At 54.5% G+C, this 22,571-nt stretch overlaps 1 protein-coding gene across 6 annotated transcripts in view; it reads right to left on the minus strand.

Moving 5' to 3' along the window:
* Nucleotides 1-474: 474 nt before the first annotated feature.
* The window catches only part of IGSF9B (immunoglobulin superfamily member 9B), a 52,067-nt gene continuing 29,970 nt past the window's right edge, over nucleotides 475-22,571 (minus strand). For 2 of the 6 annotated variants that reach the window (XM_024255491.3, XM_054525456.2), the window contains exons 15-20: nucleotides 22,262-22,346; nucleotides 20,034-20,195; nucleotides 19,642-19,687; nucleotides 17,211-18,866; nucleotides 9,329-9,450; nucleotides 475-6,697 (exon numbers count right to left, since the gene is read on the minus strand). In XM_024255491.3, coding sequence (XP_024111259.2) covers nucleotides 6,489-6,697; nucleotides 9,329-9,450; nucleotides 17,211-18,866; nucleotides 19,642-19,687; nucleotides 20,034-20,195; nucleotides 22,262-22,346 — 2,280 coding nt within the window. In that variant the 3' untranslated portion in view covers nucleotides 475-6,488. The other 4 variants (XR_010135616.1, XM_063711493.1, XM_063711492.1 and 1 more) reach the window with 4 other exon arrangements.

The raw sequence follows: 22,571 nt of genomic DNA on the forward strand, positions 1-22,571 counted from the left end.
ACATACACCACACACACACACACACCCCCCACTTACTTCCTGAATCCAGAAAAGAAACACTGGACTAGACAGCTGGCTGGGGGTTAGAGACCAGGAGGACAACCTGGTGCCTGCAGAGGGACACAGGAGACAATCCCCTTTCTCCAGCCCTGCCAGGACACCGTCGGCCATGGCACACCTCTCGTTGTTCATGCGAGGCCATATAAATCCTCATTGATAGAGTGGCTGACAACTACCCTTTCAAGAACTGCAAGATGACCGTGAGGAGGCCCATCCCTCCACCAGAAATAGAGCTTCATAGACCCCTGTGCCAAAAGGAGGCCAAAGCCCTAGGTTCTACCACCAGCGTGAGGAGGGCTGGGCACTCGTCCCTCCCATGGCTTATGTGAAAACCCCACACGTGCATGCCCGCGGCATTTCTAAGGCCGAAAATGCAAGTCCCCTCCCCAGCCCAACCCCCTGCCCTCCGGGATTCCCTGCCCCTCCCACCACCTCCCCATCGTAAACCACGCACATGTTCACGATCCCTGGAGCCATACAGAAGTGGGGAAAGGAAAAGGGAAGGGAAGCTAACTGGTGTGTATACGGGGTGGCGAGGGAGAACCTGCCCTAGTTCCCAAAATAAATCCAGGAAATCCAGTACCACGGAGAGGTAGGATTGGAGCAGCACACTTCTTCAAGACCCGAAAGAAAGGCAGGCCCAGGCAGCCATTCACGTCCCCATCTAGAGTGATGGGAACGGTGACAACCAAGGACCAGGGACAGGAGCTGAGCATTTGAGCCACGGGACTAAAACTGTCCAATCTAGCTCTCCCACCCAGGGCTCCAAAGCCGGCAGCTTTTCACCAGCTCTCGTCCGAAACCCTAACTACTACTACTGTCCTCTACGCCGCAGAAGACAACACCCATGTGACTTTAATGACTGGCCACTGTTCCACCAGAGTATATGGTAACCATGATATCCGGACTCTTCCTTCTCTAAGATGTGAGCAGCCATTAATGACCCCTGTATGGATGCTTCGTTTGTCCTTATCCTACATGGGATCCCTCAGGGGATGGTGGTGTCTTTGGACAAAATTTAATCTACTGAGTGTTTTTCTAACAGCTTAAAATGAGGTTGAAAAAAACTTCCACCTTCTTGGCAACCTAACACACAGAACATCTGGTGGGGTTATTATACTTGCTCCTGAAAGAAGGTTTTGAGAGTACAGACAGAAATAAGGCTCCGGACCAGTGTGGATTCACTCGCAGCCAGAGGGAAGGGTGGTGATGGGTACCCCTAGCCAAACAGCAAGCTGGTAAGAGTGCGAAAGTCCAATCTGAGATTTGATCCTTGGTTTACCGACTTCTTCTAAAGAGGAGATTTTTAATTCTGCCTCTTAATCTAAAAGAAAGCAGAGCTGGAGACATTAAAGAGAGAAGAACGGCTGGTCAAGCCGAGAGTTTCAGGTGAAACGCTTCTGCCCTCCCACCTCCACCACAGACTACTGACTTTAGCCTATCAAAAGAAGAGAAAGTAAAGAGAAGGCCTCACGAAGCCACTGTGCAACTTCATGGCTTGAAGGAAGCCTCTCTACCTCAAGAGGAAAGGGAGATGAAGGCACGTCAGGCTCCAGTTCCTCCTCTCTATCACCATCACCATCACCATCACCAAGGCCCATGAACATTTTCAGATTGTGGACGGAGAGGCAACCCACCACTGCAGCTTAGGAAAACGAGAATGGCACTTCCTTCTCCACTGATGAAGAGCTGGTGATAGGATGGGCATCTCAAGACAAGTTTCTCAGCTTTGGGCCTGAGGAGCCCCCGAAAACAAATGAAGTTTAAATACAATATAAAGAAGATGTCCATGTTTGGTTTGGGCACTTAGTGTTAGAGGCTAATTCTAGAAGAAGCAAGGAAGATCTAGCTAAGAAGCAAGACCTCTCCCAAGATCCAGTCTGCGTTCACATGCAGGACCCCACCCCACAATCTGTCCTCGATGCCCAGATCCCCCTCCCACACGCCCTGCACGGCCACCACTCCCCAGCCAGATGCCCACCAGGCAATCATTCTTCATCATCTTGGGATGATCCCCCAGTGTGTACCCTGCACCCTTACAAGTAACTAAGTTATCACATGACTCAAAGAGATGCTGAGGCTTGGTGCCCCCTAGGGTGGTCTCACCATCCTAACCCATGCCTGACCTCACCCTCTGTGCCCCTTCCAGCCTCACCAACACCTGACAAAGCACACATGCCTCCCCTCCACCCTCCATTTCTCCAACTCCCCCTCCTGAAACACCACTGCCCCATCCATTACCCTAGTCAATCTAGATCTGGCCAATAAGACACCTCTTTGGCCCTCTCCATAAAGCAACACACACAGCCACATGGGGCTCTACACACCACCTACTAGATCCACTTTATCTGAAGAAGATACCCAGGCAGGGCTGGGTTAGAAGCCCCAGTGGGAATGTGCACAGCTCCTAGAGTGCCGCAGAGGCTGGACTCACAGGGCCTTCCATGACCTGCTCGGCTCCATCCTCTGCCCCTTCCTGCAGCTCCCCAACCATCCCTGCAGTGCCCCCAAAGCTCCTTTACATGCAAGCAAAGCAAGCCCAAGATTAACCATTAGCTTTTCTTTTCCTAGGTTTCTCTACATATTAATAAAATGTACTTTATGTACAATTCTTCCCCCACCCCACCCCCAAGCCTGGAAAAGGCTTTTGCTAACAAAATGGGAAGAAACAGATTCCAGCCACGCAGTCTTCAGCCCTGGAGACTCAGATCGTGGGCAGTGCCAAAGATGCTGGAGGCTCCGTGAAATCTGTTTCTCCCCAGAAGCTACTGTTTTGTCAACCTTGTCCCCCACCCCAAATAAAATCAGAAAATTTCACACTTGAACCTTACCCCAGTTTCCTCGGCACCAAAAGGGCAGAGAAATAAATTAAATCAGTTCAACCCCAAATATTTTAGATCACAAATCAAAAATAAAGACAGAGAACATGGAAAAATAACAAGAAATACTTGGCTCAATCCACCCGGCTTCAGTCTTCCCCCAAGCACATGGTTGTGGGACTAGGCCACCTTAAAGGAGGGCACAGACCCCGCCAGCCTGCTGGGAAAAAGGCATCCTTCCTGTTAAGAAAGTAGAATCTCAAAAGGCCTGTCCTACCCCCAGTCTCTCGAGGGAAGCTGCTTAGAGGCAGACTGGCAGCAGGCAGGGCCACTCCCAGATGCTGGGCCCAGAGCCACCCCAACAATCCAGCACAGGACCCCGCTCAGCACCAGGGCGCCCACGGCAGCCCACCAGCAAATAGAGACAGGCTTCGCCTCTCGGCCTCGTCATACATCTTCTCTCCCCACGCAAATGCAGTTGTCCAGGCCCCACTAAGAACCGTTTCACCCTCTTCCTGGTCTGTGGGTCACCTGACACTACAATAGCCACAGTTCTCAGCCACGATGCTGAAGAGGCAGACAGACATCTGAGCCGTGTCTACTGCAAGGCCGCCAGACCATAAAAGGAGAAGTTTGGAAGGCGTGATCTCCCACAGAGTGAGCGCAGAAGTCCTAAGAAGCTGATCAGTAGTCACTGCCATTGTTCAAAGGCGGACTATGAAGGACATTGGTCCCTAGAGGTGGTTACACCCCCATCACGCACATGCTCACAACCACGCTGTCACACATGCCCACACCCAGCACCTAAACTTGTGCCTGTGACATCTTCACCCTCTATCCCACAGAGACAGGGGACTGCGTTCCACCAATTTCCATCGCCGTCCACGGGGTGCAGGAGGGCTGCTGGCCTCCGAGAACACTGTCACAGGAGGAAGCCCTCATGGGAGCTGAATGAGAGGCAGGCCACTGAGAGATGGGTAGACCTGACGTCCTTGCCCTAGCCAGGGAAGCCACAGCACAGCGGCCACTCAGTGAGCAGCGAAAAGCACGGCTCCCCGCATTGGGTCTATGTGCTAAGGTCACAGGCACTGCCAGAGGAAGTGGAGGAGGAGTCAGCACCTTGGTTAGCACGGGGGTGCCCTGGAAGGCACAACCACAGCCTGAGCATCTCAGCCCCACATGACATCCGAAAGAAGCAAAGCCTTCTACCTCATCATCTCCTCTTCTCTTCTAACCTGAGGGCTGGAATTCCCAGGATGGTGCTCAGAAAACTAGGCCAAATTCATCCTGAAGGCTGATAGCCTGATGCCCACTTCCCAGTGCATCCCAGGGCCTGGCTGAGCCCCCTGAGCTCCTCTGGGGGGAAAAACCCCACACTGCCAGTGCACAAAGGCTGCACGTCAGCTTGCGGTAAATCCCCACCTCCCACCCCAACACCTCAGGTAGGCCGGCTCCCGTCATCCCCCAGGAGAGACGCCCAAGTGAGCAGCACATCACGGCACGGGGGCAGAGGGTGTGCTACCTGGAAAAAAGAACACAAAGAGTTGTGTGCTCTTCCATCTCGCAGAGCTGGTGCTCAGTGGTCAAGTGGATTCCAATGCCCCAGAGAAGCACATCGACCGGAAGGCCCAGGTTCCACCCCAAGGGTGCACGGCCCAGTCTCAGAAGCCCCTGTGTGCCTCTCACCACGACCCCCTCAGATGTGTTCAGAAAGGAACTGTGGGGGTGTTACTAGCACGGTAAACCTCAAGGGTGGAGCTGGTCCTCAGCTCCCTGGGTGAAAGGAAGGACCAGGGCCGGTGTGGCAGAGAAGACGTCCATCTCCTAAGATGGAAATGCCAAGAAGAGACAGCAGCCATCCAAGGCCTCATCCTGCGAGGTCACTGGGCCAAGCCCATGGCAGCTGCATGAGACCAGCAGAAGCCGTCCAGTGCTGCCGTGGCTCACGTCCAAGCAGGGAACTCGGGAGAGGTGGGTGCCCCCAAACCCACCAAGGCAGCAGCACCAAGAAGGAAATACTTCAAGGAACCTTCATTCTAAGCCAAGCCAGAAGGGGGGCTCCCACACAAGAGTGGGGGAGGGGCAGATCTGCCCTCCACCCCGCCCTCGGGGCCTTCTGCCCTGTCCTTGGGCAGCACCATATCTTACCGGCAGAGAGACATCTTAGTGGGAAGATGATCTCCGGAAGCTTCTGGATGCTAAGAGTTTGAACCAGGACGAGACTTTGGCAGAGGAAGAGTCAGTGCCCAGACCCTACTCACCACCCCTCCGGCCTTCATTCCTACGCCTCAGCCACAGAACAGAACTGGGCAAAGAGGACGGGATCCAGAGCGTCCCAGGCCCCAGCAGCCGGAGGCGCCCTAGCTTCACCTGAGCCCATCCCCCTAGAGCTCAGGTCCACGGGAGGAGGAAGGCCCCAGGGCAGAGAAGAGTCAGCAGGCAGCACGTGGTGAGTACAGGAAAGCCACAGGCAGCTCCACACAAGTGGTAATTAATCAATCTGGAGAATTAGCTCCCACAAAAGGAAAGGAGGATCCAATCAGCCGCTGTGGAACAGCGCTGCAGAGAGTGCTGAGCCGGAGACGGTATAAATAGAGCCGGCAGCTTGGCGCTAACACAGGTGGCTCCGCAGCGGGGGAGCCTTTGACCACAGAGCTCACGGCCTGGCTGGGCGGAAGGGTGCCGACGGATGAGCTGGATTTGTGCACCAGGGGCTTGCTTTAGCCCTGCGGCTGAGTAGCCTCTACTTCTGCAGCGTGAGCCACGCTGGCAGGAAGAAAGATGCAGGTCTAGGTGCCTGGCCACCCCTTCTTCACCCAGAAACCAAGAAATAAAGGCTTGAATTTAGTTCTGCAGTAACTCATTGCTGAACCCCCATAGAAGGCAGCCGGTAACCACGGCAAGGCCCCATTTCTGCTCTGGGTGGGAGAAGGTAGGAGACACACGGAGAATTCAGCTGAGAGACATGGATCCTGTTTTGGGAGAAAGAATCCCCCAAGACAGATGTCAGGCACCTGGCCAACGTGCAGCCAGCCCTGCTCGCAAACCCCAACTGGCCACTGCCCTCCTCCTGCCTCCACTGACCACAGAGAGCAACAGCACTTTGCCTCAATGTACATATATATATATATATATATACACACATAGAGAAACCCACACACTACAGACATATGCATCTGTATCTATATCTATATATATGTGGGGTGTGGAAGATGGACATTAAGTCCAACCTTCTTCCAGGACTTGAAAAACTGAAACAGAAGCAGAGAGCAGTAAAAGCCATTGCTTTCCTCTTCACTCCCAAAGACACTGGAAGAGATGAGAAAAATCAACCTAGTGAAGCAGGGGGCGGAGGGGAGGAGACAGGTGTCGCCCAGTCTCCAATCCACTTCCTGACCTCGGCCCACAGGTGGAAGGTGTGCCCACCCTCCGTCCTGAAGACAGGCGGCCAGGATCTGGAGGGAGACACCCGCTCTGGCAAAAGAGGGGGCATGCAGGACAAAGGTCTGGGCCGCCCTTGGCAGGCGGAGGAGGACACACCCCCACACAGTGGCCCTCCCTGCCTGAGCCCAGCAACCTCGCCCCGGGGACACCTAGAGTGGGGTGGAGTCACAGCAAAGTGGCATGGCCTGGGTCATCGTGGTCCACACTGTTGAGAATCGCTGTCTGGTCTTCCGGAAGCTGGCGGTGGCACAAGTCTGAGAGCCGGGCAAAGGGGTCAGGACGAGAATGTCTCTTCTTCTTTCGGAGGCAGACAGCTTCATCGGGCCACAGAACCTGAGAGCTGGGAAGCTGCTGAGTCTGGGAGGCAGAACCGTCTAGGGAGAAAGGAAGAGGGACGCAAAAGAGAAGCAAGCGGATGAAAACGAAGCACGCAGCCTGCTCACCTTTTCCACCTGCATTTGTTCCGGGTTTCTAATGTTGAAACAAAGGAATCACCTGAGTCTAGAGAGACCAGACCAAATTGCTGCAGAGAAACCACCTTCCTTTCCGCCAAGACAACCAGCAACCTGACCCTGCTCCTTTCACTTGAATAAGAGTTAAGAAAGTGGAATGGAGAGGATTTTCTTTCTCATTCATTTCTTTTTCAATCAGTCTACAAATATTTCTTTTAGTGCCTCTTGAGTACTAGGCATCATTCTAGGGACTGGGGATCAGGAAGGAACAGGTTGGGACTCAGGACATCTTTCTCATCTGCCCCAAGCAATGACCGACTTTATACAAGATGTTAATCGCGTGCAACGGTCAGGCCTTGACCCTTCCTGGACTGCCCGGGCCTCTCCTCTGCCTCATGGCCCTTCTGGAGATTAATCAAGAATGCCTTTGCTGGCTTCAAAAACTATGCATCTATGTGAGGGTGCAGAGGAAGAGACAAACTGTCAAGACTTTAAAAATACAGAAATAAAATTTGCAGTTACTGAAAATACTACAAAGATAAAATAGGGTCAACTGAGGCACTACTCTGCTCCTTAAAGGGTTAACACTTGAATTGCATCTTAAATTATGAGCCTTCCACAGATCTGAAGAAAAATTATTCCCAACAGAAGAAATGGCATGTGTGCAAGCCCCAAGCTAAGGGTAAATGTGGTGTGTCCCTGATACAGAAGGGAGGTCATCTCAGTTGGAAAAGAGTGAGGCAACAAAGACAGGCAGGGCATCTAGGAGCTTGAAATCTGTTCTGGTTACAATGGGAATCTGGTTATGATGGGAAGGTTTTAATCACAAGTGTGTATGTGTTTGTGTATGTGCACACACGCCTGCACATGTGAGTTCGTGACTGAAAGGATGCTGCTATGTGTCCTGCAGTTCGCTGTGCTGGCTGTGTGTGGAGTCCACAGTGCAAGGTACAAGGATAGGGCTGGAACACCAGCCACGAGGTACTGCAGTAGTCAAGGTGGGACAGACAGTGACTCAGAACACAGAGTTAGCAATAGAGACAACAGAAAGTGGCCAGATTCAGGATATGTTGCAAAGGCTGAGCTAACAGGCATTACCTAGTGGGCTCGACATAAGATGTGAAGGCAAGGGAAGAATCTGGGAATTAAGGGGCCTGACACCCCAGTGGGTACCAGTGCTAGTGATTAAACTGAGGAAGAGCTGAGGAGAAGCAGACCTGGAGAGGCTGATCAATAACTCTGCTTTAGACATCGTAAAGGCATATGAAACACCCAAATGCATGTTCAGCTGGCAACTGGAAATATGAGCCATGACCTCAGGGAAGGGACCCGGGCTAAAGACAGACATTTGGAAGATGCCACTACAGAACTGGTAACAGGACCACCGCCATCAGAACAAGAGAGAATGCAGGTCTCTGATGTGACTTTTTTTGCAATAAAGAAATATATAAGTTATACATCTATAAAAAATATATATTGATGGGTCTTAAATGGGTTAAGAATGGGCTTAAATTGGTTGAAAATGCAGCTTTGAGCTCCAGTTTCTAACCCAAGCCCTAAAAACATCATTTTCTTTTTCTCTGCCTCAGTATTTCCGTCTGTAAACTGAAAGGATACTAGTACCAGCCAAAGGCTAACTGAGCATAAGTGATCACTGTCTCCCAGAGATTCGTGGGGCTTTGAATTTCTGTATAACACTCTCCCATAATCCTGTCTATAAAGAGAGTTACTCTACAACAGTTATCAAAGCTCTCCAAAGCAACTGTTTAGCATTCTTCCTTGACAGCCTGCTACAACACTCCTAAAATCATTCATGAAAAGAGGGTTTTTTACAAATATTAAAGAATTTTCTAGTCTTAAAGAGGGCTAAATTCGTTTTGCACTCAGAAGCTACGTATCCCTGCTAGATACACATCGGACATACTTCGATAGAGGCGCCCTCTCTGTGGGGTAAGGAGGCTTCACTCCATCTCACTGAGAAGGGTGTAGCCAACCTGCAGAGGCTGGGCCCAGGCTGCAATGTACCCTGAGCTCCACATGGGGTCCCGTCATGCCTGTGTTCACTAGAAGGCCTGAAATGATAGAGGGGAAGTAAGGAAGGAGATAGAGTTATGTGCAAGGTGAAATGCAGAGTGGAAAAATATATCTGTACTATTTGTGTTGTTTGAAAACACACCAAAACAATAGGATACATTTTCTGAAGCTGTAGGCACAGAAAAGTTTCCGAAAGCACACATGCTGAAAACAACAGTTCTCTAGGTAAGTGGAAACAAATTGGGAGGGCAATCAGATAGAGTCCCCTTATCCTTCTCATTTTGTATATGAAAATTATGTTTGTGTATTGCTTGAAAAATAGTGTTAAAAAAAGAAACAAAGGACAAGAGAAGCTTGTGGATTCAATTCTAAAGAAAGCCCAAGGTTGGGGCCCTAAGCCCAATAACCCTCCTGACAACGGCAGCCCAATAACCCTCCTGACAACGGCAGCCCAATAACCCTCCTGACAACGGCAAGGCAAGGTGGGAGGAGCGGGGCGGGCCGCTGCCCATCATTTACCGGATCGTTTCTTTGACTTCGAAGAGCCCTTGGATGACTTTTTGGGCTTCTTTATCCGTTGGTATTTCAGAGCCTCCAGCCTCTCAGGTGCAGCAGCGTTCCCGGGTGCAGGTGAAAGTGTTCTGGAAAGGACAACCAGAGAGCCACAATTCAGCTCCCGGATGTGTGAGGCTTTGGAAGAGGGGCTGGAAGAAAGCCAAGTAGCTGACCCATAGGAGGACAGAGTTCAGGCCTACACAGCCCAAGGTGCCCACGATGGCTCCATGACACCCGCCTTTCTATTGCTCCTGGAAAGAAGAAAACCCAGTAGGAAGCTCCAGGAGCATGGCCCACCTCGGATGGAAACCAACCTGCAGAGCAATCAGAAGACCCTAGCAAAGGGAGAGAGAGAGACTTTAATAGTAAGCACCTTCCTGTGTAACTCAAGCTGGGATGCATTTAGTGTCAGAGACAGAAGTAGGCTCAACGTCTGGGAAATCACCACAATCAAGACCTTTGAATGGAAAGTAAAAGGGCATATTAGAGCAGGGGGCAAGCAGCTCCTATATCCCAGTGAATCGTCTTCCATCTCCAGAAAAGGGGGTGCTAAGTGAGAAACCCGACCCCCAGTAAGACAGGCTGCACAAAACCCAGCCTTGCCAGCTTCTTCTCCTGCAGCTGCAAGATTCCCACAGAACAGCAGCAGCTAACAGCAACAAATACTTGTCATATACCAACATTTTCAGGGCAGTGTCTCCTCAACCCTGCAGACTAGGCTCAGCTCTCCTCGGCCATGTAAGAGAACAGGAGAAAGTGGCAGGAGATGACGGCAGAACAACCAAATCTGGTAGCCTCCCAGAGCCCTTGCTGTCTGTAACAAGAACGTGGTGAACCTCTATATTTTAGGATTCAACAGAGAAACGAGGCTGTTGGAACAGAAGACCATGTGTACTGGCCTCTCTTCCTGCATCCTGATTGTCACCTGCCTGGTGGATCAAGTGCACGGTTAGGACAGGGTCCACAGTCTGGCCACAGCCATGCAGCAGCCCAGGTACACAAGACAGCCAAGAGAGCTGAGAGGAGGGGCAGTCTGTGACACTCGGTGCATATTGGAGACAATCTTTCAAGAGTCATAAAAGAGGAAAACCTAGAAGACATGTTCTCAATGCCATTTCTTCTCAAAGTAACCCAACTCGGAGCCTGAGGAATGAAGGGGAAAGAGAAAGAGACAGGTCACTCTGTCTTCCCACCAGCGCTGGCATTAGCACATGATCAGAGAAGCAGGGATGATCTGGGGCCACGGAGGATGGGTGTGCCTCGCTCTTCTTCTCCTGACCCCCCAACTCCCTCCCCTATCTCCATCGCAAACAGTTTTTGGAAAGTCCTGATTAAAAGAGGTATAGGACAGACAATGCTGTGAGGGCAAAAGAAGACCCCAAAGGTCAGCAAGCAGTCTGAGGTTAAAAAAAAAAAAATGTTAAGAGGGATAGGAAGCCTGCAGCCTCTTCTCCCCAACATCAAATATCTTGGCAGCGAGGCGGGAAGAGGAGACTTACACACTAATTGCAGATAAGCCTCTGTCTCTGGGGTTTCCTGCATGCACTGGCAATGCAGTGACCTCCATCTTCCTGGGGGATGTCATCATTCTCTAGTCCTTTAGTCCATAAAGTTTCAAAAGGCTCCCTCAAAGTTCAGGTCAGGGTCAACCTCTTGACTTTCCATAGCCCCTGACAGCAGAGCTAAGAAGGCTACACAGGGTCCCTTAGGTGCACACACAGGCACACACAGCCCTCTCGTGAAGAAGTGGCCAAACATGCCAGTCTACCCAGAGAGATCCTATAGCGCAGCAGCAGCTGGGAAGGAAGCGGGAAGGCAGACAAAGGGTGCAGGTGCCCAGGCAGGAGGGAGCACACTTTCCCATTGTGGATGGCACATCCTCACCCCTTCTCATCCTCAACTGAGGCTTCTTCATGCTGCCTAGAAGGAAAGTTAATGTGAATCCACCTGTTCAGTCGATCTCTGTCTCCTGGCCGGCCTCTTCAGGAGGACCACACAGGGTGAGCAACGTGTGGTCAGGGAGGCACATGACCAGCAAGAACAGTGCTCTCCAACGTCATCCAGGGCGACCGCTGGGGCACGAGAGAAACCGGTACAGGGTGCCCTGAAAACTGTTAGGGATTCTTCAAGCCAGGTGAAACTTCCAGGGGTGATATGATGGTTAGAATCAACATCTTAGCACTGTTGTCATTTTTATCATCTAGCATTGATTTACCACTTACCACAGCAGGCACTGCTGTACAATAATTGCCTGTAATCTCTACAGCAAACCTAAGAGGTAGATACTACAATGCCCCCATTTTTCAGACGGAGACACTGAAGTTTAGAGAGGTAAGCAACCTGTTGAATAATCCAGTCATCGTGGGACAGAGCCAAGACTCTTAACATTAGGCTCACCTCTCAACTGCCCTTCCAGCGTCTTCCCAATCAACACAGGTATAGCAGCTACAAAGAAGAAAAGCATGGCATCCCCGCCACACCTGAGAAATAGATCTGCCTTGCAACGTACTTGAGGCTAGCATTGACGTTCTGTGCTTTGGTGGAACAGCCCCAGTAAGACAGACCAGGGCTGGAGAGGAGCCTGCTTAAGTTGTATCTTCAAGCAAAAATTCCCAAACAGTAATGATCCAGTGACCAGAAGCAGCCGATTTTCCCTTAAGAAACAGCCAAGCTCCAGCCCTTCCGGGACACCTGCTGTCCACCTGTTTAGCTCTGGGCTCAGCACCGAAGCATAGCCACAGGACAAAAGAAGGCTCTGGACACACCAAGACCCTCACCCAATGCAGGAGGAAAAAACAAAAGCTGGTGTCTGGCAGAACAGGAGGGAGGAAGCGGGGCAGGCAAAATGAGTCCATTTTTGGCACATGGTACAGAAAAGACGCATAGAATGTGACCTAACAGACTTTACCAACAGCATGTAAAGCCCTGTGCAATCGAATTGGAAGGTGGCCATGTTTGTTGCCAATGCCAGCCCCACCTGGGGCCCTTTGGTCATGGAGCTCTTGGTGCCAATGTCTCAGTGGGAAGCTTCAGTGAAGCTTCAGTGAAGCAACTCCATCCTATCCCTGGAATTCAGCTGTCAGGTAAATCTAAGTTTGATCCATAGATGACGCCATCACACCAGAAGCCTGTCCTGGGCTCTCCAAGAATTTCAGGTCACAGCTCTCTTCCCAACCAGCCTATACTGTTCTAAAGCATGCAGGAATGCTAAGAACCCTGGGGCTCCCCTTCTTCCAGGGACTCAGGGGATTACTGTAAGATGAGGGCCTCAAAGCCTTGGCACAGAGGTGTTTTTTTGCAGTACAGAACTACCAACAATTGCCTGGAACTTACTTCTCTCTCTCTCTCTTTTTTTTTTTTTTTTGGAGACAGGGTCTCTGTCGCCCAGGCTGGAGTGAAGTGAAGTGGCACAATCTCGGCTCACTGCTGCCTCGACCTCCCCAGCTCAGATGATCTTCCCACCTCAGCCCCCCAAGGAGCTGGGACTATAGGCATGTGCCACCATGCCCAGCTATTTTTTGTATTTTTTGTAGAGATGGGGTTTCACTATGTTGCCCAGGCTGGCCTTGAACTCCTGGACTCAGGAGATCTGCCCTCCTTGGCTTCCCAAAGTGCTAGAATAACAGGCACGAGCCACCGCACCCAGCCAACACTCTTTTTCTCTCTTTTCAAAAAATCCGTACAAAACCCAAATCATGACCAGGTAGCCCAGGAGGTCTTATTTGCTTAGCTCTCAGCTTACCCAGAAGAGCCGGGGAAAGATGCAGCCAGGTCAAAGTGGAGGCAAGCCTCAGGACAGGGAAAGTCAAACCCCCTGCATATTTCCTTAGCTCAGCGCCCAGGAGCTGACCATTTTGACCCTGTTCAGTGTTCCCTGGCCAACAGGCTGAAGCAGTGGCTTGATGTGCATTTTTCTCCTCTTCTAATCACCTGAGAGCAAACACCACTGCCTGATTATACACTGATGGAGGCAGGGGAAAGCCACTCACAGACGGGCCACAGCAAGGGAAAGGGTGGGTCCACTGCAGGAGTCTGAGGAGTCTGCAGGTCTGAGCCCACCCCGCTGACCACAAGATGGAACCCTTGTGTGGGGCCGGGCTCAGACCAGTGCTCTGCCTCAGAACCTGGCAGAGGCTTGTTTCCAAAGGGGCCCCTTCCTACAGCTGACCCAGGACAGGGGCCACTCCATGCTCCAGACCCACCTGCCTCCCTGCGGTGACAGTCAGCCTGAACGGGAAAGGGAGTGGAAGCAGAGGTGAGGATAGGGCATCACTAGGCTCAGAAGGGAGCTAAGAATTGGCTCAGCCTCCCAATAGTCCACAGAAAGGACAGGTCCACGCAACACAACTCCCCGTGCTGAGAAGGGAGTTGGGAAGAGGAGAAAAAAAGGGAGAGAGAAAAGAGGAGAGGCAGGGGCAACAACTACATATGGACCAAAGGAACAGGAGAGGAACTGAAGGGAAAAGAAACAGTGAGAACGCACGTGGACAAGAGCTGTCACAACTTCTCCAAGCAAGACCAAGAGGGCACACATGCAAAAGGCGCAGCATGGAGACAGCATCTGAACAGAGCCTGCATCTCCCCAGGGCCCAGCAGCCGTACCGGGGAGGCTCCCAGCAGGCAGGAGAGGCCAGCACCGAGGGGCTGACTCAGGATGGGGAGGGTCTCCTTCTCCCAGGCTGGGGATGCTGGCCAGGCCCGGGAGAGAAACGATGGTCCCTCATCGCTACCCCTGGTTTCTGGGTTTGCCACAGCAGTGAAAGGAGAGTGGGCTTCTCTTGGATCTGGCACAGTGGGGACACTGGGAAAGGGGAGGGTCAATGGAGTTGAGTGAAGGGATGAGGAATAACACATGAGAACAGAGTCTAGGAATTTCCAGGAGCTGGGGTGAGAGCTAGTCTAGGGCTCCCACACCTCCGGGGGCTGTGGAGGAGTCACAGCTGGGACAGGGAGGGAGCTGAGGAAGGTGGAAGACCAGTGGGTCTCTGGCCGCAGGAGGGCCCGGGAGCAGGTGAGCTCATAAACGCTGCCTGACAGCCCTCACACTCACCCTATGCCAGACAGCCTCACCCACAATTCCAGGGCCTCTGGGCTGCTGACAATTTTATAGCTACAGATGGTAAAGAAATGTCAGGGCAGTCCTCTTTATGGAGGCCACTCTTAGGGCTGAATGAGAATTATAGCCCTGGTTAGGAAAGTGAACCTCCCTTGACATTTCTAGGTGGGGAAGGCACCTGTCTGTCTCCTTCTTGCCTGGAAAGCCAGAAGCACCTGGACAGGAGGCTCGCCGTCTCCCATGCAGGTGCCGGATGCCTGTGTGTGCCCAGGCACAGGGCAGAGGGTCCGCGGCGAGAGGCAGCACCTTGTCAAGCTACCGTGAGAGGGAGCGAGCTTCGGGTGGCCCTGAGTTTCTGTGAGGGACTCAAAGGCTCCCTGAATGCCCAAGTTCCTTTAGCTTCCACCTGGAAGGACACTCAAGGAGAGGCTGACTGCGGGGGCAGGGGGAGGGACACAGTGCTGGTCCCTGGGGGTTTCACTTCTTGCCAGCTCAATGCCTGTCTGCCCAGGGGAAGCCTGCCCCCTCCCCTTGGGAAGGTCCTCCTAAGACCCTTCCCTACAGCATGACCCAGGGAGGTCGACAAGGCTACAACAGGGATCTTGAAAGCAATGTGGACCCAAGGGTTAGGTCACATTTCAGTCCTGTGACTCCCAAGGTCAGGCTGCAGAAGGCAAGGAGCACAGGGGAGTGATGACATTTCGCTACAAAGCCCCACAGGACTGCAGGGACCTGACCCTGCAGAGGACCCCACTGTCAAGGAAGAAGTGGGGCTCATCCCAACCTTGTGCTCCTCGAGACAGCCTAATACCACGAAGATCTCAAGAAGCTGGTGAGGGGCCAGCCACCCCAGGAGAAGGGATGCTATGCCTGGGGCTGCTGGGAGAATAGGGTGCGGGGAGCTCTTCCGGGATACCAGAGGGGCCCCAGAGAGGTCCCCAAGGGTGCAGAGATGCAAAGCAGATCTCGGGCGTTCTGGGCCCCTTCGGGGTGCATGCAGGGCCCCAGGGCTTCTGTGGGAGGCCCTGGGTGTACTGGCAGCAGGCTGGCGAGGCATCGGAGTGAGGAGAGCCGCAGGGGGCTCTAGAGGGCCGGACATGGGGACGGGGAGTGGGGGGCAGAAGCTGCAGCTAGGCGGTGCCGAGCGTGGCTCGATGTGGGGAACCCAGAAGCCGTGGGGATCGAGGAGCGGCAGCGGCCACCCCACGGGGCGGTGAGGGGACATGGTTTGGATCCCCTGTCCAGGAAGCAATGGCCCGGCCGAAGCCCCGTCCGCCTGCCCGCCCCCGCCCGCCCAGCCGAGGAGCTCCCTTACCTATTGAGCTGAGGAGAGGCTTGTCTCGACAACACTGCCCAGATAGCTGAGATCAATCAGAAACAAAGCAGTTATCAACACCGGCCGGGGGGCACCGCCCACGCACACCCAGAGGGAAGCAGGGAGGGGCACAGCGAGCACCGGACAGGCGAGGCCGGAGCGTGGGGGTGGGAGGAGGAGAGAGACGGAGACCCAGACACGATGGAAGGAAGCAGATGAGCTGAGCGCGCACAAAGCACAGAGACAGGGCGGCCGCGGCACCTCCCGCGCACAGGCGGCGGCTGCGGCTCCTCCACCTCCCTGCGCCCTAAGCCCCGCACCCCGTTCATCGGCCCCGGAGCAGCCCGCGGTGGGGCTGGGGGTGGGAGGTGACCTTGTACTTCCAGGTACCAGGGAGGGTGGGGGACGGGGCAGGGGGAGGGCGCTGGGCTGCCTCCTCCTCGACCACCTCCCATCCTGCCTTCCACCAGGCCAGCCTCCTCTGGAACTCTCTGCTCCCTCCACAGGCGGCTACATCAAGAAGAGAGACCAAAGGACGGAGCCAGAGAGAGAAAGAGAGAGAGAAGAGGGCGGGGGGACGGGGTATCCGGGGGCACTACAGAGGCGTGGCCGGCTCTTCCGAGCAAGTCGATGGTGAGGAAGGAAGAGAGGAGAAAGACTGATTGGAGAAGGAAGGAGGTGCAGGGGGAGGAGGAGGGGGGACGGCAGGAGAGAAGGATGAGAGAAGAAGAGGCACAGACAGGTGTCCAGGCGCTGGTACCTGGAATACCAGCTGCTACGGTTTAGAGAGTGCTGTCTCGGGCGGGCTGGTCGCGGGAGCTTGTCTGTCTCTCTGCAGCTTCCTGCGAGGTACACAGGTGGGGGTGGGGGTCCCGCACATGGTCACAAGGCCTGACACTTTTCTCTGGGCCTCCAGGAGAGGCTGAGGAGGGGGCTGGAGTGCGGCGCTCACTAGGGCTGCTAAGGGCCAGGAGTTTGGGAACGGGAGGCCCCCGGCCTGGTGGTCTGGAGAAGTCAGGCTCCGGGGTCCTGCTTAGCAACGAGGAGGGGCCGGGGAAGAAAAGGAGGCCAGACACGAGGTGTGTGGGCAACCCCGGGACCACTGCCCGATGCCAGGACCACAGGGACTCGGAGAGCCGTCAACTCCACGAGGGACGGGGTCCACCCCCGTAGGGGCACTCGCTGGGATCCGCCGCTCCCCGGTGCTGGTGCGGTGCGCCCGCTGAGAGCCCGGGGCTTGCTGGAGAGGACGCCTCATGCTCCCGGCAGGGCACCCGGGCAGGCGGGCCCGCTCCACCCCAGCGACCGCACCCCGCCAGTGCCGCGGCGGCCAGAACTCCTCTCCCGAGGGATGCCGGTGCAGCGTGTCCGCACAAGCCCCGTCGCCGGGCGGATGGACGGGGCGGAGGGCAGGGCCAGGCGGGTGGGGAAGGAAGTCGACCCGGCGCGCGTGGCGGAAGAGGCGGCGCACTCACCCTGAAGCAGGTAACGTGGGTGGCGGGGGCTCTGGTCGGAGCAACTCCTCCCCCGGCCTTCGCGGGGAGGGCGTCTGTCCAAACACGTCCAGGCCGTCCCCAGGCCCAGCAGGGGCGGGCCCGGGCGGAGGGGAAGGGTAGCCCGTGGCCAGCGTGGTGAAGCCCACGGCGGGCCGGTAGCTGGGACTCCCGCTGCGGCTGCTCTGGGAGGGGGAGCCCGTGGACGGCGTAGACTTGCGAGAAAAGCTGACCGCGGCCGGCGGCTGCAGGGTGATCTCTGACATCTCTGCCTGCTGCAGGAGGCCCGGGCGCGGCCGGGCACGGGCGGCGAGCTCGGGGGAGCCGGTGCGGGAGCTGAGGGGGCTTTGGGTCAGAGGTGAGAGCCGGGAGGGCTGTAGCACCACTTGATGTAAACTGGGCTCGGCGCGCCTGGCCTGCCGGGGGCTAGGCCGGGGCTGGGGCTGGGGCTCGTACCACCGGGTGTCCAGGCCAAATGTGCTGGGGCCGCCGTGCGCCCCCGGCTCGGCCGGCTCGGGGTAAGGCAGAACAGGTATGCCCATGCCTTGGCTTGTATGTCGCAGCTGCCCTTGGCTTACCAGAGGTTGCATAGGTCTGTCCTGCCACTTGGCGGCGGAGGGCGCTGGGACAGGGCCCCTGCCGGGCGACTTGCCTGCCCAACCCTTCGGTGCCTCCAGAGACAGGATGCCCGGGTAGGCCGCGGGCACCTGCAGGGAGGTGGGGGGCAGTCCTCGGGGGAGGCCGGCCTTGGGCTGCAGACTCTCGGGCACATCACAGGGTGGCAGCTGGTGGGGGAACATCATTGCTGGGGTCTCCAGCCCCCCGAAGGGGAATTCTGGCCGGCCCCAGGGCTCAGGAGAGCGCCCTCCTGTAGGTGTCTGAGTCAAGGGCAGCGTGCTGTTGGATGCATTCTCTCCATTCTCCTCGGGGATGGTGGGGTGGCCAAAGGGCCCCTCGGTGGGCAGGGGCGGGGACGACATGACGGAGCTCAGGGGGCTGCCCACTTCTGGCACGTAGAAAGGGGGCGGCTCCACCTCCCCAGGGCTGCTGCTGCTGAGGTACCCATAATACTGGCCATGTTGGAAGGGCCGGGGGGCAGGGGGCCGGGCCTGGCCTGTGGCCTGAAGCCGACCTTCCAGGCCACCGGGGCCCTCCAGCCCGCGGGGCTGGAACCGAGGGCTGTATGCTGGTGGTGGCAGGTAGGACTCCTGGCTGGATGACAGAGGGGTGAGCTGGGACTTCAGGGCGGCCACAGATGTGGGCACCAGTGGGTCCTCGTTCTCCTCGTCCGACTGGCGGAACTCGGGGTACATGTCCGTCTCCTCGGCGAAGGGGAAGCCCTCGATGCGCCTGCTCTTCAGCGAGGGCTCCATCTCGGCAGGGTCCATCACGAAGCGGCCGTCAGGGCCTCTGCTGATGAGCTCAATGGGCGTGGTGGCCTCTGCCTCGGCCTCTGCCTTGGCCACGCTATACTTCTTGCTGCTGATGGCCCGCTTGGTCTTCTTGTACAGCGACAGCTCCTTCTCGCGGGTGGGGCTCAGCATCCTCTTGGCCGCGGGCTGGCCCTGGTCGTCGGAGGATTCTGACGGTGCCCGGAGCGTGCGGATGCTCTCGGGGCTCACCTTGCCAGAGGACAAGCTGCAAGGAGGAGCAACAGCCAGGAGGGGATGAGGTGAGGCAGTGTGCTGGCCAGGACTTCCTTTCCCTCTCTCGGCAACCACCCAGCACCCAGGTTCCTCATGCTCAAGAAAACTGGCTGCGTATCGTGGTGTGAAATGCTTTGGCCAACTCTCCACCGTCTGGACGTGCATCCTCCTTTTTTTTTAAAGACGGGATCTTGCTATGTTGCCCAGACTGGTCTTGAACTCCTGGCCTCAAGCAATCCTCCTGCCTCAGCCTCCCAAAGCGCCAGGATTACAGGTGTGAGCCGCCGCACCCGGCCCCCCCATCATCCATCTTTCCAGTGAACACCCCCCTCTTCACTTTTGTGCTGGTCTGCCCCCTCTCTGTTGTGCTCTAAGCACACCTCCAGCTTCATTCCCCTCTTTTCAAGACAAGCAAGCTCACTTTAATATCAACTTAAGCAACACATATTAAGGAGGCAAATCTGCTAGGGTGGGAAAACACTAAAGAAATACATTCCAAGGCTGAAGAGAAACTGATTACTGGCTAATTTGGATCATCTGCACTGCCACTCCCTCTACCAGTGTGGACAACTTACAATTAACACACAGGTCAATCAAGAAGAAATGGCTTAGAAACACTGAGATGGGGCTGGGCAAGTACAATTAACACACAGGTCAATCAAGAAGAAATGGCTTAGAAACACAGATGCGGCTGGGTAAGGCGAGCGGTCTACCTACGCGCCCCCTGCCACGAACAGCACAATTCTCCCAGGATCAGAGACACTTACGGAGACTCCAGGCTCTTCCTGCAGTGGGTGATGGAGAGTGGAGGGTCTGGAAGGAAAGAGAAGGGGAGAGGCTGCTGAGGCCAAGCCAGCAACCACGCAGCACGCTCATCCGCAGGGGCTGACGGGGCTGGAGCACCACTGCACAGGGAAGGAGGTGCTCACAGTGGGCATCTTTGGCCCCTGCCTTCATGCTAGCTTGGGCCCCAGCAGCCTCTCCCCACCACCCCTGCTTCTTACCCCCACTTTCAAATCAAGTCTCACTGGCAGCTCTATCCACAAGATCTCAATGTCCCTGTTTCCAAGGGGGGCCATGCTAAAAATGGTCCATCTCTCTTGATGGGGAGCATTTGAAACCGGGCCAGGGAGAGCAAGGGAAGGGGACAGACACCCACCTTTTTTGCGCTTGAGCTTACGCTTGCGCTGCTTGTTGACAAAGCAGGCAGCCAAGGTGCTGAACAGGATGGCAGCTGCCAAGAAGCAGATGGTAGCTACGATTCCCGCCAGCACAGGCCGCGCCAGCCCCTCCTCGGTCAGGTCCGGCTGCGGGAAGATGTCTGCAGGGAGGGTGGGGAGCACTCATGAGCCCATCCTTCCCCGGGACCTCACCTGCTCCGACCTTCAGTCCCCAAGTGTCTCACCCTGCCTTTGTAGAACAGACAGTATCAAGGCTCAGGCTCCAAGCTGAACTCTAGCACTGAAGAGGTTTGGATGGCGTCACGAAGAGGAAGAAGAGAAGAGAGTCTACAGAAGTCAATCTCTCCAGAGGGTGTAAAGAAGAAAACATCTATGCCTGTCCCCATGGGGATAATGACTTCAAGAGTAATCTATACTTATCTAGGGTTTTGCCTTCTGCAAAGCCCCTTCATGCACGTTATCAGCTCTTCTCATGTTAACCCCATGAGCTACACAGAGCACCCATACTGTTCTCATTCTCTGAATGAAAGAGCTCTGATCCGCTGAGTTGGAGAGACCTGCTTATGTGGATATTGCCATCAGTGCCCAAACCAGAATGCAGCTGCCTGCTCCCAGTCTGGGATTTCCTGCCTCACACCACGGTGTCTCTACAAAAGGTGTGAAGGCAACTTGAGGATAAAATACTACTGCAGGAAGAGGGATTATTACTACAAAATTCAGATCCTCTCCCCTTCTAGCACAGGGATGCAACGTCCTGAAGATTCGCACCGTGGTCATCTCAGGTACGGAAGTACCCTAGAGCTGGCAGGGACAGCAGAGATGGAGCCAAATCTCTCGTTTCACCATAGGGAGCTGTACGTCCTCCTTTCCTGCCCAAGTCTACAGAGCTCGTTATGACCGAGCCAAAGACTAGACCCCAGCCTACCATCTTATGCTCATAGGAAAGTTATGTCGGTAAGTGCCACTGCTTAGGTTCAGCAAAGGCAGAATCGATAGATTGTAATGTATTTGGCCAGAATTCATTGCTGCATCGATAATAATAATGGATAAAAATAATCCAGATAATGCTGATTGTCTGAGGGGAAAATGAAAGCTACAGCCTTTGGAAATGGGGGACCTAATACAGGGAATGCTGAGGCTGCTGCATCCTCCTTCCCCTGTGTGGAAGTGTCTGACGAGGCACATTTCCTGCCAGGAGCTGGCATAGAGCTACTGAGCACACAATGGTCAGGGGTGGGCCCACACAACACCCCTTCTTCAGCTCCAGCCTTGGATGCAAGCTCTTACCCTGTTCCTCCAACTCTGAGTCTATTCCCCAAGGAGAAGTCAAGAAGGACTGTGGGTTCTGCTACCTGTAGGACACAACCTTTTTTTTTAAAAGCCCATTGGTGCCTAATGTATAAAGCAGAAACCGCACTCCACACCTGCCCCTGCTCTCATGCTCTCTGCAGTGTGCTCACACCAGCACTTCCCAACTCTACAAGTCCCGCTGCATGAGCTCCTCAGACGAGGTTGCTGTCACCTGGTCCCAGGGGTCTCTGGGTGAGCAGTGCCCAAGGAAATGATGCCATCACTTGCTTATAAGCAAGAGCCTTTTCCCATACCAAGGACACCGCTTCACTGGCGGAGGAACCTGCTATGTCTCAGGAACTATAGCTGGAGAGAAGATGTGTAGAAGTGGGACCAGGGCCAAGAGAAAGAAAGATAAATGGAGAAAATGCTAGGGAATTGGCTTTATTTAGCCTTAAAAATCTAGAGAGAGGAAGGAAGGGAGGAAAACACCAAACAGCAATTTTCCAAATAAAACCCACATAATTATAAAGAAGTCTATCACAAGCATTTGATAAACATGGTTGACCTGTTGTTTCCTCCGATTCACAGCCCCTCCCCCACAAGAGGAAACTGAAAATGTACAGCAAATAGCACTTCAATCCAGTCCGTTTTGACTACTATAATGAGAAGATGAGTTGAGTGTCTTATACAAGTGTCAGAAACTCAGCTTCTGAGCGTCACGAAATGGCATGCATCATGGAAATATGGGTCTGGTGGGCTTAAGAAAGGCTACGACTCGCGCAGCTGCAACCAGGCACCTCCTTAGTTTCCAATCCAGCCTCTCCTCGTGGAGTAGCCATTTCACAAAACGACCCCCATGCAGCTCTGGGGCTTATGTCCCTATAGTTGCAAGAGCACCCTCAACCCAAAATACCTGTGCTGGAGACGCCGGCAATGTTGCTGGGCTCGCTGATCAGATCCTGCATGACGGCCAGAACCCGGAACTCGTACCACGTGTCCTACAGCCCCAGGGACAATACCCAGTCAGCCGAGGGACCTGAGATGACCACTGTCCCCACAAACACTCATCCTGCACACAGTCTTGCAAAGGGCAGGGCGCCCAAAGCACGGGAGGACTGCTAAGTGTCTAATGCTAAGTGATGGTGGCACTGGCCAATTGCTGTGGTGTAAACACTCTTATAACAGCTGACTTCAAGCTACGAACGTGAGGTCACCAAAAGTGT

Source organism: Pongo abelii, chromosome 9 (assembly GCF_028885655.2).
Source record: "Pongo abelii isolate AG06213 chromosome 9, NHGRI_mPonAbe1-v2.0_pri, whole genome shotgun sequence".
In the NCBI taxonomy this organism is placed as follows: domain Eukaryota; kingdom Metazoa; phylum Chordata; class Mammalia; order Primates; family Hominidae; genus Pongo; species Pongo abelii.